The 12,099-nt window shown below is 38.3% G+C and overlaps 1 protein-coding gene across 1 annotated transcript in view; it reads left to right on the top strand.

The window, feature by feature from the left end:
* The window catches only part of LOC122351466 (collagen alpha-5(IV) chain-like), a 17,275-nt gene extending 5,835 nt beyond the window's left edge, over positions 1 to 11,440 (top strand). The window contains exons 10-28 of the mRNA XM_043248543.1: positions 1,180 to 1,257; positions 1,720 to 1,764; positions 1,852 to 1,905; positions 1,998 to 2,015; positions 2,944 to 2,991; positions 4,641 to 4,703; positions 4,885 to 4,962; positions 5,051 to 5,095; positions 5,195 to 5,248; positions 5,340 to 5,357; positions 5,464 to 5,511; positions 7,079 to 7,141; positions 7,707 to 7,802; positions 7,889 to 7,933; positions 8,012 to 8,065; positions 8,193 to 8,210; positions 8,316 to 8,363; positions 10,672 to 10,836; positions 10,944 to 11,440. Coding sequence (XP_043104478.1) covers positions 1,180 to 1,257; positions 1,720 to 1,764; positions 1,852 to 1,905; positions 1,998 to 2,015; positions 2,944 to 2,991; positions 4,641 to 4,703; positions 4,885 to 4,962; positions 5,051 to 5,095; positions 5,195 to 5,248; positions 5,340 to 5,357; positions 5,464 to 5,511; positions 7,079 to 7,141; positions 7,707 to 7,802; positions 7,889 to 7,933; positions 8,012 to 8,065; positions 8,193 to 8,210; positions 8,316 to 8,363; positions 10,672 to 10,836; positions 10,944 to 11,074 — 1,169 coding nt within the window. The 3' untranslated portion in view covers positions 11,075 to 11,440. The remainder of the gene's footprint in view (positions 1 to 1,179; positions 1,258 to 1,719; positions 1,765 to 1,851; positions 1,906 to 1,997; positions 2,016 to 2,943; positions 2,992 to 4,640; positions 4,704 to 4,884; positions 4,963 to 5,050; positions 5,096 to 5,194; positions 5,249 to 5,339; positions 5,358 to 5,463; positions 5,512 to 7,078; positions 7,142 to 7,706; positions 7,803 to 7,888; positions 7,934 to 8,011; positions 8,066 to 8,192; positions 8,211 to 8,315; positions 8,364 to 10,671; positions 10,837 to 10,943) is intronic.
* Positions 11,441 to 12,099: the final 659 nt, after the last annotated feature.

The following is a 12,099-nucleotide window of genomic DNA, read 5'->3' as shown; positions in this document are numbered from 1 at the left end:
AAAAGTGTGGAAGAAAAAGATGCACAACCAACTGAGAGAACTGTAGCCTTATGAGGAATCACACGCAAAATAGATGTAAGAATTTGAGTGAACTTCACAAGGAATGGACTGAGGCTGTGGTCAAGGCACCAAGAGTCACCACACACAGATGTGTTGAGGAATCTGGCTACAAAGAAGAACTGAACTGTTGCCCAGTGGTCCAAAGGCCTCTTTTCAGATGAGAGCAAGTTTTGTATTTCATTTGGAAACCAAGGGCCTAGAGTCTGGAGGAATCATGGAGAAGCTCATAGCCCAAGTTGCTTGAAGTCCAGTGTTAAGTTTCCACAGTCTGTGATGATTTGGTTTGCAATGTCATCTGCTGGTCGTTTGCACCCATTTACCAAACAATTTTGGAGCACTTCATGCTTCATTCTGCTGACCAGCTTTTTGAAGATGCTGATTTCATTTACCAGTAGGATTTGGCACCTGCCCATAACGCGAAAAACACCAAAAAGTTGGTTAAATGTGCTTGACTGGCCAGCAAACTCACCAGACCTGAACCCCATAGAGAATCTATAGGGTATTGTCAAGAAGAAAATGAAAAACAAGAGACCAAAAGATGTAGATGAGCTGAAGGCCACTGTCAAAGAAACCTGGGCTTCCAAACCACCTCAGCAGTGCCACAAACTGATCACCTCCATAACACGCCGAATTGAGGCAGTAATTATAACAAATTATAACAAAAGGAGCTTATTTTTTATTGGTCTTATGAAGTGTTGTAATTTGTTTACATTGTAAATTGGTTGGTTTTGTGAAATGTGACCCCAAATCACCACAATTAAAAGAACCAAAGACTTAAACTGCTTCCGTCGGTGTGCATTTAATTTCTAATTAATTGAAATTAATCTGTATGCGTTCAAACTTTGTTATTAGATTTTCAATTATAATTATTGTTTTGATTGATAATAAATATATATTGTTTTACAAACAGTATTTACTTCCAAAGTATCTACAAAACGTTTATTTAAGATATTTAATGGCACAAACCTGGCAGGCTTCAGCAAATTCAGAAATCAGTCTTTCCTCACTAGTATACATTGTATTATCAGGATATCAGGCAGAGTGGCGTACCCTCACTTCCTGAAATTTGACAATTCCTCATTCATTCGTGCCCTGACCTGTACTTTGTTGATCTTTTAGGTCTTTCTGGTCTGCAAGGACCACCTGGTGAAAAAGGTTCACCTGGACCAAAGGGAGACACTAGTGTTGGCCTTCCAGGTACTTCAGGAGTGCTAAGGACACACGCACTACAGTACACAACTTTTATTATCTGAACAGATTTTTAAATCACTAGGCATCATACACTTGCTAATTTTGCACTGTAAATAAACATGAAACATCATACACTTCACAACGTGGGATCATACACTACTAGACTTTAAAGTTGTTCTGATCATAACAGACTCATGCAGAAACGTGTGACTTGTTGCTTTGAGAGGCATGACAAATGCAAACAAATGTGTTCTAAAATTATCTGAAAATATCAAACATATTTGATATCCTTCAATTGGATGGAAGCAAAGTCTGAAGCTTAGTCTGTGACTATAATACACTACCAGATTTTGTCTAGTGTCAACTTGTTCAGGCAGTACAATTGGTGCAAAAAAATGTAATAGTTTATTTTAGGCATGAGTGATATATTGCATTCGTTTTTAATTATTAGCAAATAATTGTTTTTAGGGCGCCCAGGACCACAGGGACAAAAGGGAAGTCAAGGACTGACAGGTAGTTTAAAAACACACATAAACAGATGATAAAGATTTAGTTTATACATAGTTTATAGCTGTCATCTGAGATTGATGTTTAATTTAGGTGTTCCTGGACTTCGGGGTACAAATGGAGAAAAGGGCAGTAAAGGTGATCAAGGTGAGTTTGTCAGACAGTCATTATTGACAAGAAATCAGTATTTAACATGTTTCTTGTATTTCCTTCATCTTATCCTTATGTCTGTCTTCTAGGCCTGAGGGGAACTCAAGGTATGTTTTTAGTGCATTGTGGGCATATCTGTATTATCTTAGTGCATAGAATGTGCATAGAAAGCATGTGTGTCAGACTTGTGTGTCTAGTGTTTTTTTTATTGGTCTCATATATGTCTTAGTGTTTCCTTATGTCCATATTTGTTTTTCCTGTTTCTGTTCTTGTTTAGTTCCGCTAGTTCAACCTGTGTGTGATTAATTTCCTCATTAAGTTTTATTATTTCAGCCCTTTGTTTTCCTGTGTTCAGCATCTGGTGTCTGTTGTCATCCTTGCATGCTACATGTGTTTCTGCTCGCTTATTTGTAATTCATTCTGCGTTCTCCACTCCCTCACAGTGGCGTATCATGACAGAAATTCAGACCAAGTGTATCATGAAGTGGGTTTTTATTTATTTATTTAGCATTTTTTCTTCATGAATGTTTTCACCCACCCCAAATACCTCCTCCACCTGCTTGAGGGGAGGTAGAAATCGCTTGAGAACCATACAAGACGAATCTTGGCTTATCTGTCCAACCACTCAGGTGAGTTTGAACACTGCATGGAGAGCACCATCGTCCGAACATGGTCCTTAAACGTATTTCGCTGCCTTTGTGGATCCAAAGCCCAGCTCAACATCTCCCTCTTGCTCTGTCAGGCTCTTATATCCCATTGTCTCCTACTTGGACCTCTTTTGCTCTGGCTCCTCCACAGTCTTTTCAGATCCATGCCACCACGTCGGTTACAGCATCTATCTGCTCTTTTAGTTTTTAAGCCCTGTATTTTCCTGTCGTCATCCTTGTGTACATGTGTGTTCCTGCCTACCTGTATTACCCCTTAAAGACTGTCTATTCGTCTCCTTGTCTCTCCGCTTCCTCACAGTAGCATATTGTGACAGTGTGATTATTAACCTGTTTGTGAAAAAATTATTTGTACGATGGTCTTAAACAGGTCTTAAGGGAGAGAAGGGTGATGTAGGACCCCTGAGTAGCGCCCCTGGTAATTATTCTATCAATACTTATGCATAGTACTGTGTGTTACTGTTAACATTTATTCAATCAAATTCAATATGAAGATTATTGTATTGTTTCGCAGGTTCTGCTTAAATAACAAGCCACTTTAGAATGACACAGCAATGCCCAATCGTGCATCTAAACAAATATTAATATAGGCTTGTACATCCACCATTTTAGAACGGCTTGAACACTCGAGCGCAAGCTGACTGTGAGCCTGCAACAGCAAGTTATACACATGTATGCATGTATGACATGTATATCTCAGAATAGTCATTGATTATTATGATGACTGATCAAACTGATCGTTCCAAAATAGCAGATGTCAAATGTATCTATACATATCTATGGTATTCTTTGTGGTTACAAGAACCAACCGGATTTTAACATTCTGATTGCAAGACATGATTTTTCTTTCCCCTATCATACTGTATACCCGCTTTGTTCACCCGCATCCCGACACGACCGTTGCCACTAAATTTAGGCTTCCTGAATCTCACATTTACAAAATTGCATTTGTTATTTTATTTGTTTTGTCCAGAATCTTGAATTTGTTGACCGCAAAACCTAAAAACACAAAATCCATGTAACATTTTGCTGTTAACACAGTAGGAAAATATAGCAGGAAAACATAATATCACAGAGAAAATAAAAAATGTACATAAAAAATGTACTTTCTTATTTTATTCATCTTGTCATGTTACAGTTCGTTTAACATTAACACAATAGTACAAAGAGTTACAGAGAGAAAAAAAGGTTGTATTTGTCTTTTAATTAATTAATTGTCGTTTCAAATTCTAGACTACGAAAAATATATACAAAACTAAGTTGAACGTCCTTCGAGAACAGCGCATCCACACTTCATTTTTATTCTGCTTTGTCACTCATTGACAACCTGCCTTTTCTGTCCAAAGTCCATATATTTATTACCAGTAATGCAGCCATTACTCTGGAAATGCTGTAAATGCTATTTAAATTATATAAATGCTCATTTATATTTTTGTATTCGCAGTGGTATTCATTCACAGCGCCAAATACTTTTATATTTAGTCCCAACAGGTTATTGATTTTATTTTTATTTTTTTCTGTAACACTAAGGCTTCATTATTTAACATTAGTAAATTAATTAGTTAACATAAACTCCTAATTAAAAATTCTTCTAAACTTTCATTAATCTTAGGTAATTCAAATATTTAATATCACGTTGCTAAAATCAAAGTAATTGTGATATATTTTTGTTATAAGAAAAAAGGTAAAAACTGTTATACTGTATTATGGCAACATTTTTTTACAACTACATTTCAATAATAATAGTACTGTATACAGTGATAAAAGCATTAGCAATTAATATCAACATGAACATTTCATTCTGGCATATGCCTACAGTCCACAGACCCACATCATCTACTAGGAAGACTAGACTGATAGAACCAGAGGCTGCTAGGTAGGACCCAACAAGACACACTTGGCAGGCCTACTAAGGAAACCAGTCTCTCTGTATTAATAAATACTTGTAATAATAAACACTGGTCAATGCAATACTCAGTTCTAGGTTTGACACTGTTTGACTTATTGTAGTTGAATATTTTTATCCATTAACTTTATCACGTATACTCTTAAATCTATCTTCCTCAGGTCCTAAAGGAGACCCAGGTGCCAGAGGTGAGAGAGGTGAACGGGGGCCTTCAGGTCCTAGTGGTAAGAAAAAAACCCAGATCATTGAACTAATTTTTCACCGTCTCAAACAATCCTATCTTTCCTCACTAGTATACATTGCATTATCAGGATACATTTGTTTTGAGGCAGTGATGTACCCTCACAGCCTGAAATTTGATGTTTTTCTATTTGTGTCCTAAATTGTATTTGGTTGATCTTTTAGGACCTCCTGGTCTACAAGGACCACCTGGAGTAAAAGGTTCACCTGGACCAAAGGGAAACACTGGTGTTGGCCTTCCAGGTACTGCACGAGTGCTCATAAAAGTACATGCACATAAAAGAGATATATGGCATTATGCCATTTATTTATGGGCAAAAATTGTTTTTAGGGCCACCAGGTCAACGGGGAGAAAAGGGAAGTCAAGGATTGTCAGGTACTTAAAACAAACAAACAAACAACAACAAAAAAAACCCCAAACACATTAGACAACAGATGATAAACATTGAGTATCTGAGTTTGATGTCACATGTAGGTGTTCCTGGACTTCGAGGTCCAAATGGAGAAAAGGGCAGTAGAGGTGATCAAGGTGAGTTTTTAAAAAAGATTATTATTGACAAGAAATCAGCTTCCAACTATGCATGTTTTTCCTTCATCTTATACTTATGTCTGTTTTCTAGGCCTGATGGGAACTCAAGGTATGTTTTGGTGCATTTTCGGCATATCTGTAATATCACTGTAATCGATAATTAACCTGTTTGTGAGTAAATTAATTGCATTTAAATGCATGACGGTCTTAAACAGGTCTTAAGGGAGAGAAAGGTGGTGTAGGACCCCCGAGTAGCACCCCTGGTAATTATTTTATAAATACTTATGCATACTACTGTGTGTCACTGTTAACTAGTGTTGTAGCCAAGACCACGTAAACCTAGACCAAGTCGAAACCAAGACCAGAGTGTGTTGAGACAAAGACGAGACCAAGACCAAGGTAGGGTAAGACCAAGAAGAAACCAGCACTCCTCAATTTAATTTGAAAGATTCACATTTACTGTTAAATACCTTGCAGGGGTGAATTTTATTATTTATTATTTTAAATTTTATTTATTTATTTTATAATTTTAAATTGGCAAACAAATACATTTAAGCTAAAAACAACTTAACCATCTCTATTCAGCACTTATTTTCTATGCTTTATGATGAGACTAGCATATTATTGTTTAGTTGTAAGCAAAACATTCAACATTTTAAATGCAGAAAATTATAAAGATAAATGCGGTAAATTATAAAGATATAGAATGATTTTAGAAGGATTGTGGGACTGGCGTAATGATGCTGAAACTTTGATAACAACAATAAATAAAATTAAATAAATGATTAAAAGATTGAAAAATTGGTGCAATAACTCTCCTAGCTTGAAGGAGACCAAAATCTAGAAGCATAGTCTGCTTCAAAGTAGAATCAAGTGGATGTATTCCGAGTATACAGAGGAATTTTACTACAACACTACTGTTACTGCTTTCAATCAAATTTCAAAATGACGATTCTTGTATTGTTTTTGCAGGTTCTGCTTGAATAACAGCCATTTTAGCATGACATATTAATGCCTGAACATGCACCTAAACAAACATTTACATTGGCGTGTACTACAGCCAACCAATTCTCCCTTTTTATGACTTTCAACTAAGCACAATGAAATGTACTACTGCAGCATTTCGACATATATTAATGGAGGAAGTCCAGCAGTGTGTCTCATATGTGTATCTGTGGTTCGATTATTGGGAAATTCCAGCTGCGGAAGAGTTGAGGATGTCTAGGCTGTTGTTACCATAGCATACATACCTATATGCCTCATTAGACTATTTCTATAGACTGTGATACTAAGCTATTCACCATTTTTAGAACAGTCTGTGAACACTCGAGTGCAAATTGACTGTGTGTCTACAACAGCAACTTTGATATATTCAATGATTATTATAGTGAATTACGTTGAGTTGACCATTCTAAAATGGCAGATGTGTCAACATATCTGGAACGGTCGAATGTGGAATCTATACATATTCTGGGTGGTTGCAAGGTTAATTATTGGCACAAGTCATAAGAACCAAACATATGTCATTGTGATAACAAGATTTTTTTTTCTTATTTTATTGTCCATCAGAGATGTATGTTAACTGTATGTTAAGTAGTAAAGTAAAGTAAAATCACACACCTCGTCCTCAAGAAGCCTCACTATTTTGGTTCTCTTAATTTGTTTAGTCTGAACAAAACTACTATTAGTTTGCTTTGCTTTGATAAATACCTAATATTAAACACTGGTCAATGCAACACTTGTGTTCTAGGTTTGACACTGTTTGACATATTGGAGTGGAATATTTTTATCCATAAACTTTTATCATGTATACACTAAAATCTTCCTCAGGTCCTAAAGGAGACCCAGGTGCCAAAGGTCAGAGAGGAGAGCAGGGGCCTTCAGGTCCTAGTGGTAAGAAAACCTAATTTTCCAATGTGTCAGACAAGTCTGTCTTTTTATTAAGGTTACTAAAGAGCCCCTATGGAGTATTTTTGAAAATTTACTTTCATGCAGTGTGTCAGACAGCTCTAAGTGAAACATCCTGCAAAGTTTTCAAACTGAAAGTGCACGGTCTATAAAGTTGTTGTGTCTCAAAAGAAATAGTCGACAGTGAATCACTGAGAGAAGTCATTTGTACAAGTCAATGGATCTTAAGCCATTTCATGTTGAGATCAACATGACACGTAGCATATAGCCACTGGGTACAGCTTTTTGAGCATTAAAAATTCCCTGTAACAGCTGTACACAAAGCAGCACTGCGCACAATGACAATCCCTTCATTAAATGCAATTGAACAATGAACGCATAGAGTGTCACACAAAGGAGGGGTTTGGAAAAAGATTAATAATGTGAATCACAGACAGTATTTACTTCCAAGTGTCTACAAAGCTCTTAGTTAAGAGATGTGATGCCACTAACCTGGCATGCTTAAGCAAAATTAGAGATTAGAATAACCTGTATTTGGTTGATCTTTTAGGACCTCGTGGTCCGATGGGACCTTCTGGTCTCCAAGGACCACCTGGACTAAAAGGTTCACCTGGACCAAAGGGAGACACCGGTGTTGGCCTTCGAGGTACTGTACGAGTGCTAAGGACACATGCACATAAGAGTGATATATGGCATTATGCCATTTATATATGGGCAAATTGTTGTTTTTAGGGGTCCCAGGACAACAGGGACAAAAGGGAAGTCAAGGATCTGCAGGTAATTTAAAAAACAAACACACAAATAAACACTGAATTTATATAATATAGCTGTCATCTGAGTTGATGTCACATGTAGGTGTTCCTGGACTTCGAGGTCCAAATGGAGAAAAGGGCAGTAAAGGTGATCAAGGTGAGTTTGTTAAAAGAATTTGTTATTATTGACAAGAAATCAGCATCCAACTCTGCATGTTTCTTCATCTATTATTACTCTACTATTACTCTATTTTCTTCATCCTATACTTGTGTCTGTTTTTTAGGCCTCAGGGGATCTCAAGGTATGTTTTGGAAATGTAATATCACTGAGTGCACAGCATCTATGTGATTATTAACTTGTTTGTGAGTAAATTAATTGTATCTAAATGTCCTTAATGTCCAAACAGGTCTGAAAGGAGCAAAGGGTGATGTAGGACCCCTGAGTAGACCCTCTGGTAATTAATCCAGATACTTATGCATACTACTATGTGTCACTGTTTACGTCTATTCAATCAAATAATTCCAATACCAAGATTGTTGTTTGAGGAAGAGTCAGAGACGTTTGGATACATTCACATGCTCTTTATTAAGAATGGTCTAAAAGGCAGGGGTTCAGTGACAGTAGGAGAGAAGCAAAGGGGTGAGTTCTTGTTTGTGTCATTCAGCTTGGCCATTAGATTGGGGATGATAGCCAGAGGTTAGGCTTACGTTGATATTGAGTTGAGTGCAAAACGCATGCCATACCCTTGACGTGAGCTGAGCGCCTCAGTTGGATATGATGTCCTCTGGTAGTCAGTAGAAGCAGAAGACCTGGTTCATAATGCCTCTGCGTCTTCCAGGCAGTGGGCAGTTTGGGAAGGGGCATGAACAAGCCTTCCACAGTGAGAATGGTAGTGAAATTATTAGAGGATGGTAGGTCCGTGACAAAATCTACTGCAATGTGCGACCTTTGGGGAATGGGTAGTGGTTAGTGGCATGTTGTTGATGCGATGACTTGGTGACATTGCAGGTAAGACATTGTTGGACAAACCTCACAACATCTGCATGAAAAGTGGGCCGCCAGAATTTGTTTGTGGCGAGTTGGAGGTTAGAAGGTTGCTGTTATAGCGGGATGTCCTGCACTGGGAGTGTCGTTGATCCAATGTAGAAGATGGGTATGAAGATGTTGTGGCACAAAGGTGTGTGTCAGTGAGCAATTAGATGGTGGTGGCTCAGTGTTTAGTGCCTCTGTGTTTTCTGTGATAATGTCCCACTGTACTGGTGCTATGATAATAGTTTGTGGATGGGTTTGTGGGTGGGAGAGCTTAATGTCTGGTTAAACTGTCTGGAGAGTGCGTCTGTCTTGCTATTCTTAGAGCCTGGTATATAGGTGACTTTGAAATCAAATCTGGCAAAGAATAAGGACCATCTGGCTTGTTTGGGGTTCAGTCTTTTAGCAGATCTGATATACTCTAGATTTCTGAGAACTGTGAGTACAGTGAATGGTACTTTCTCCCTCATCAACCATCATCATCCATGGTCACCCCATCGGGACCAATAATGTAGCTTAAGAATGAAACTTGGGTCTGGTGGAACTCACACTTCTTCAATTTGGCATACAGTTGATTCTAAATGAAGTGTTGGAGGACCTCTCTGACATGTTCTACATGGGATGAGAAGTCTGGTGAATATATGAGGATGTTGCCAATGTAGACAATGAGATGTCGGTTCAACATGTCTCTGAAGATCTCATTGATGAAGGTCTCGAACACAAAATGACTATTGGAAAGGCCGAACGGCATGGCCAAATATTCTTAGTGGCCAGTGCTGGTAGAGAAAGCTATTTTCCAATCATCTCCCTTGTGAATTTTCATCAAGTTGTAGGCGTTGCACAAAATGAGTTTGGAGAAGTAGGGTGGCTGGCACAAGGGATAAGGGATATTGGTACTTCACCATCATGTTGTTCAAACTACAGTAGTCTATACATGGATGAAGGCCTCCATCTTTCTTCTTCACAAAGAAGAAACCAGTTGAGGCGGGTGAGGTGGAAGGACAGATGAAGCCTTTAGCCAATTCCACCTCTATGTAGGATTTCATGGTCTCAGATTCAGATTGAGACAAGATGCGAACCCTGGTGGGTATAGTGTCTGGAATACATCTCCAACATGGCGGTAGCTCAGTCCTGCACTCTCCCAGACAACAATGAAGACACAAAAGCCACCTTGCTATCATCAGTGTAGTACAAGTGGGGTTTGTTAAGTAATAAACAGTGAGCATTGTAGAGGAAAACCCTTACACGGGATTGCTATCAAACTCACGCTGGGGTTGATCAGTGCGGAGGGTACAGCTGCCACGGCCATGTTGGTAGAAAGAGGTGTGAGCGCTTGCATTGTGCAAACTAGTCAATCAGCATGGTTAGCCTTAGCAGCTGCAGCTGCTGGTGAGTGGTGAGCATGACAGCTTGGGATGAGACTTTGGAAAACAGATAGTAGAGCGTCAGAGACGTTCAGATCCATTCGCAAGCTCTTAATTAAGAATGGTTTAACAGGCAGAGCTTCCACAACAGAATCAGTTATAGAAGAGACAGAGGCAGAATCGTAAACATTACCAGGCTAGGGTCGAGGCAAGCAGCGAGTAAACAGGGTCGAGGGATCCAGGCAAGGTGTCAAAAGGCAGGCAGCAAACAATCAGATAAACGAGAGACAGTTTAAGATCAACACGGGAAACAAACAGTAGATAGAAACGCCAACAGCGTGTCTCATACATGTGTATTTTTTTCATTAGCTGTGATTCGTTTAGTGGGAGGTTCCAGCCGCGGAAGAGTGGAGGTGCTTCATGAGAATGCCTGGGGAACGGTGTGTGATGACAGCTTTGACACTGTGGACGGTACGGTGGTGTGCAAGATGCTGGGTTTCCAGAGGGCCACTCAGGTGTTCACGGAAGGTGCAGGTGATGTATCCATCTACGGTTAAGAGTCTTTGGTTAATGGTTCAGGGGTTTACAGGCTATGGTTTCCAGAAATACTCTCATGATGGACTGCTGTGTATCTGCTGTAGGAACTGGACGTATCTGGCTGGACGAGATGAGATGTACCGGAAATGAGATGAGCATTTTTGACTGTCCACATGGAGGATTCGGAGTTCATAACTGTGGCCACAGTGAAGATGCGGGAGTTAGCTGTGTCTGAATAAAAGAAAAAAACATCTCACACCAAAAATTTTGCTTCTTGACTTTTAGCCAGCTAGTGCTTTTTAGTGCACGTATACCGTCAGTTCTCCTCAAACATATGCAGTTATCAAATTATGAAATTACTGCATAGTAAAACCAAACTTATTGTTGTCAGATGTTCTGCTTGAGAAGTATGCGTGGTGTCATTAAGGCAGCAACATCTATGCATTTCTGAGTTGGATTTATGTGTGCCAATATTTTTGGCCTATGCACTATATAAATGTATAATCACCACAATAAATTCATCCATGTGTACTGTGCTATCCTAAAACTGTCCTGACATATAACACTCAGACACAGCAAAATAAATAGCTTAATTTTAAAATGTCATGTTTTGATTTCTTAAATTGTCTATTATTTTGGCCAGTGACAACAAAAATAATGAGAGAGACATGTTACATGATTTCTATTTTCATGTAGATTTGTGTCCGGAAAAAAAAACAAAAAAACATTTAAAAGCATATTTTTAAAAAATCACATTACTAGCCAATCAAAAATCTGACATCTGGACAACGTTGGAATAAAATATTGATGAAATTTTTCAAAACTTGGTATGGGCCATGAATTATGTGAGTTTCTCCAGATAAATAACACAATGGTATGGACATCGTCACACTTTAAGTTGGCACAGAGCCAGTTCTGTGCAGGATTGTGGCATATTTTGAAAATTCAGTGATTACTTTGTGAATGATGTCGAGTAGACCATTATTATATAGCAGACAGCTTATGTGTGGTGGCCTATAGAAACAGTGGCTAGTGAGGCATCTACATATATTAATGGTCACTAGCATATTTCTAGCATGATTAACATACTATTAGATAAATAAAAATAATTGAAATGTTAGAGTAGAAGCTTAAATAAGTCTGAATCGCTTAGAAATTGAAGAGTTTGAAAAGTCTTTGCTCATTTGAACATCCTGTGAATGTACAGGAATCTTATGGGTTTTTGGTGGTTCTGATAGTTATATACATGTGTGATATATA

Source organism: Puntigrus tetrazona, chromosome 9 (genome assembly GCF_018831695.1).
Source record: "Puntigrus tetrazona isolate hp1 chromosome 9, ASM1883169v1, whole genome shotgun sequence".
Taxonomy (NCBI): domain Eukaryota; kingdom Metazoa; phylum Chordata; class Actinopteri; order Cypriniformes; family Cyprinidae; genus Puntigrus; species Puntigrus tetrazona.
This window is presented reverse-complemented; position numbering and strand designations above follow the sequence as displayed.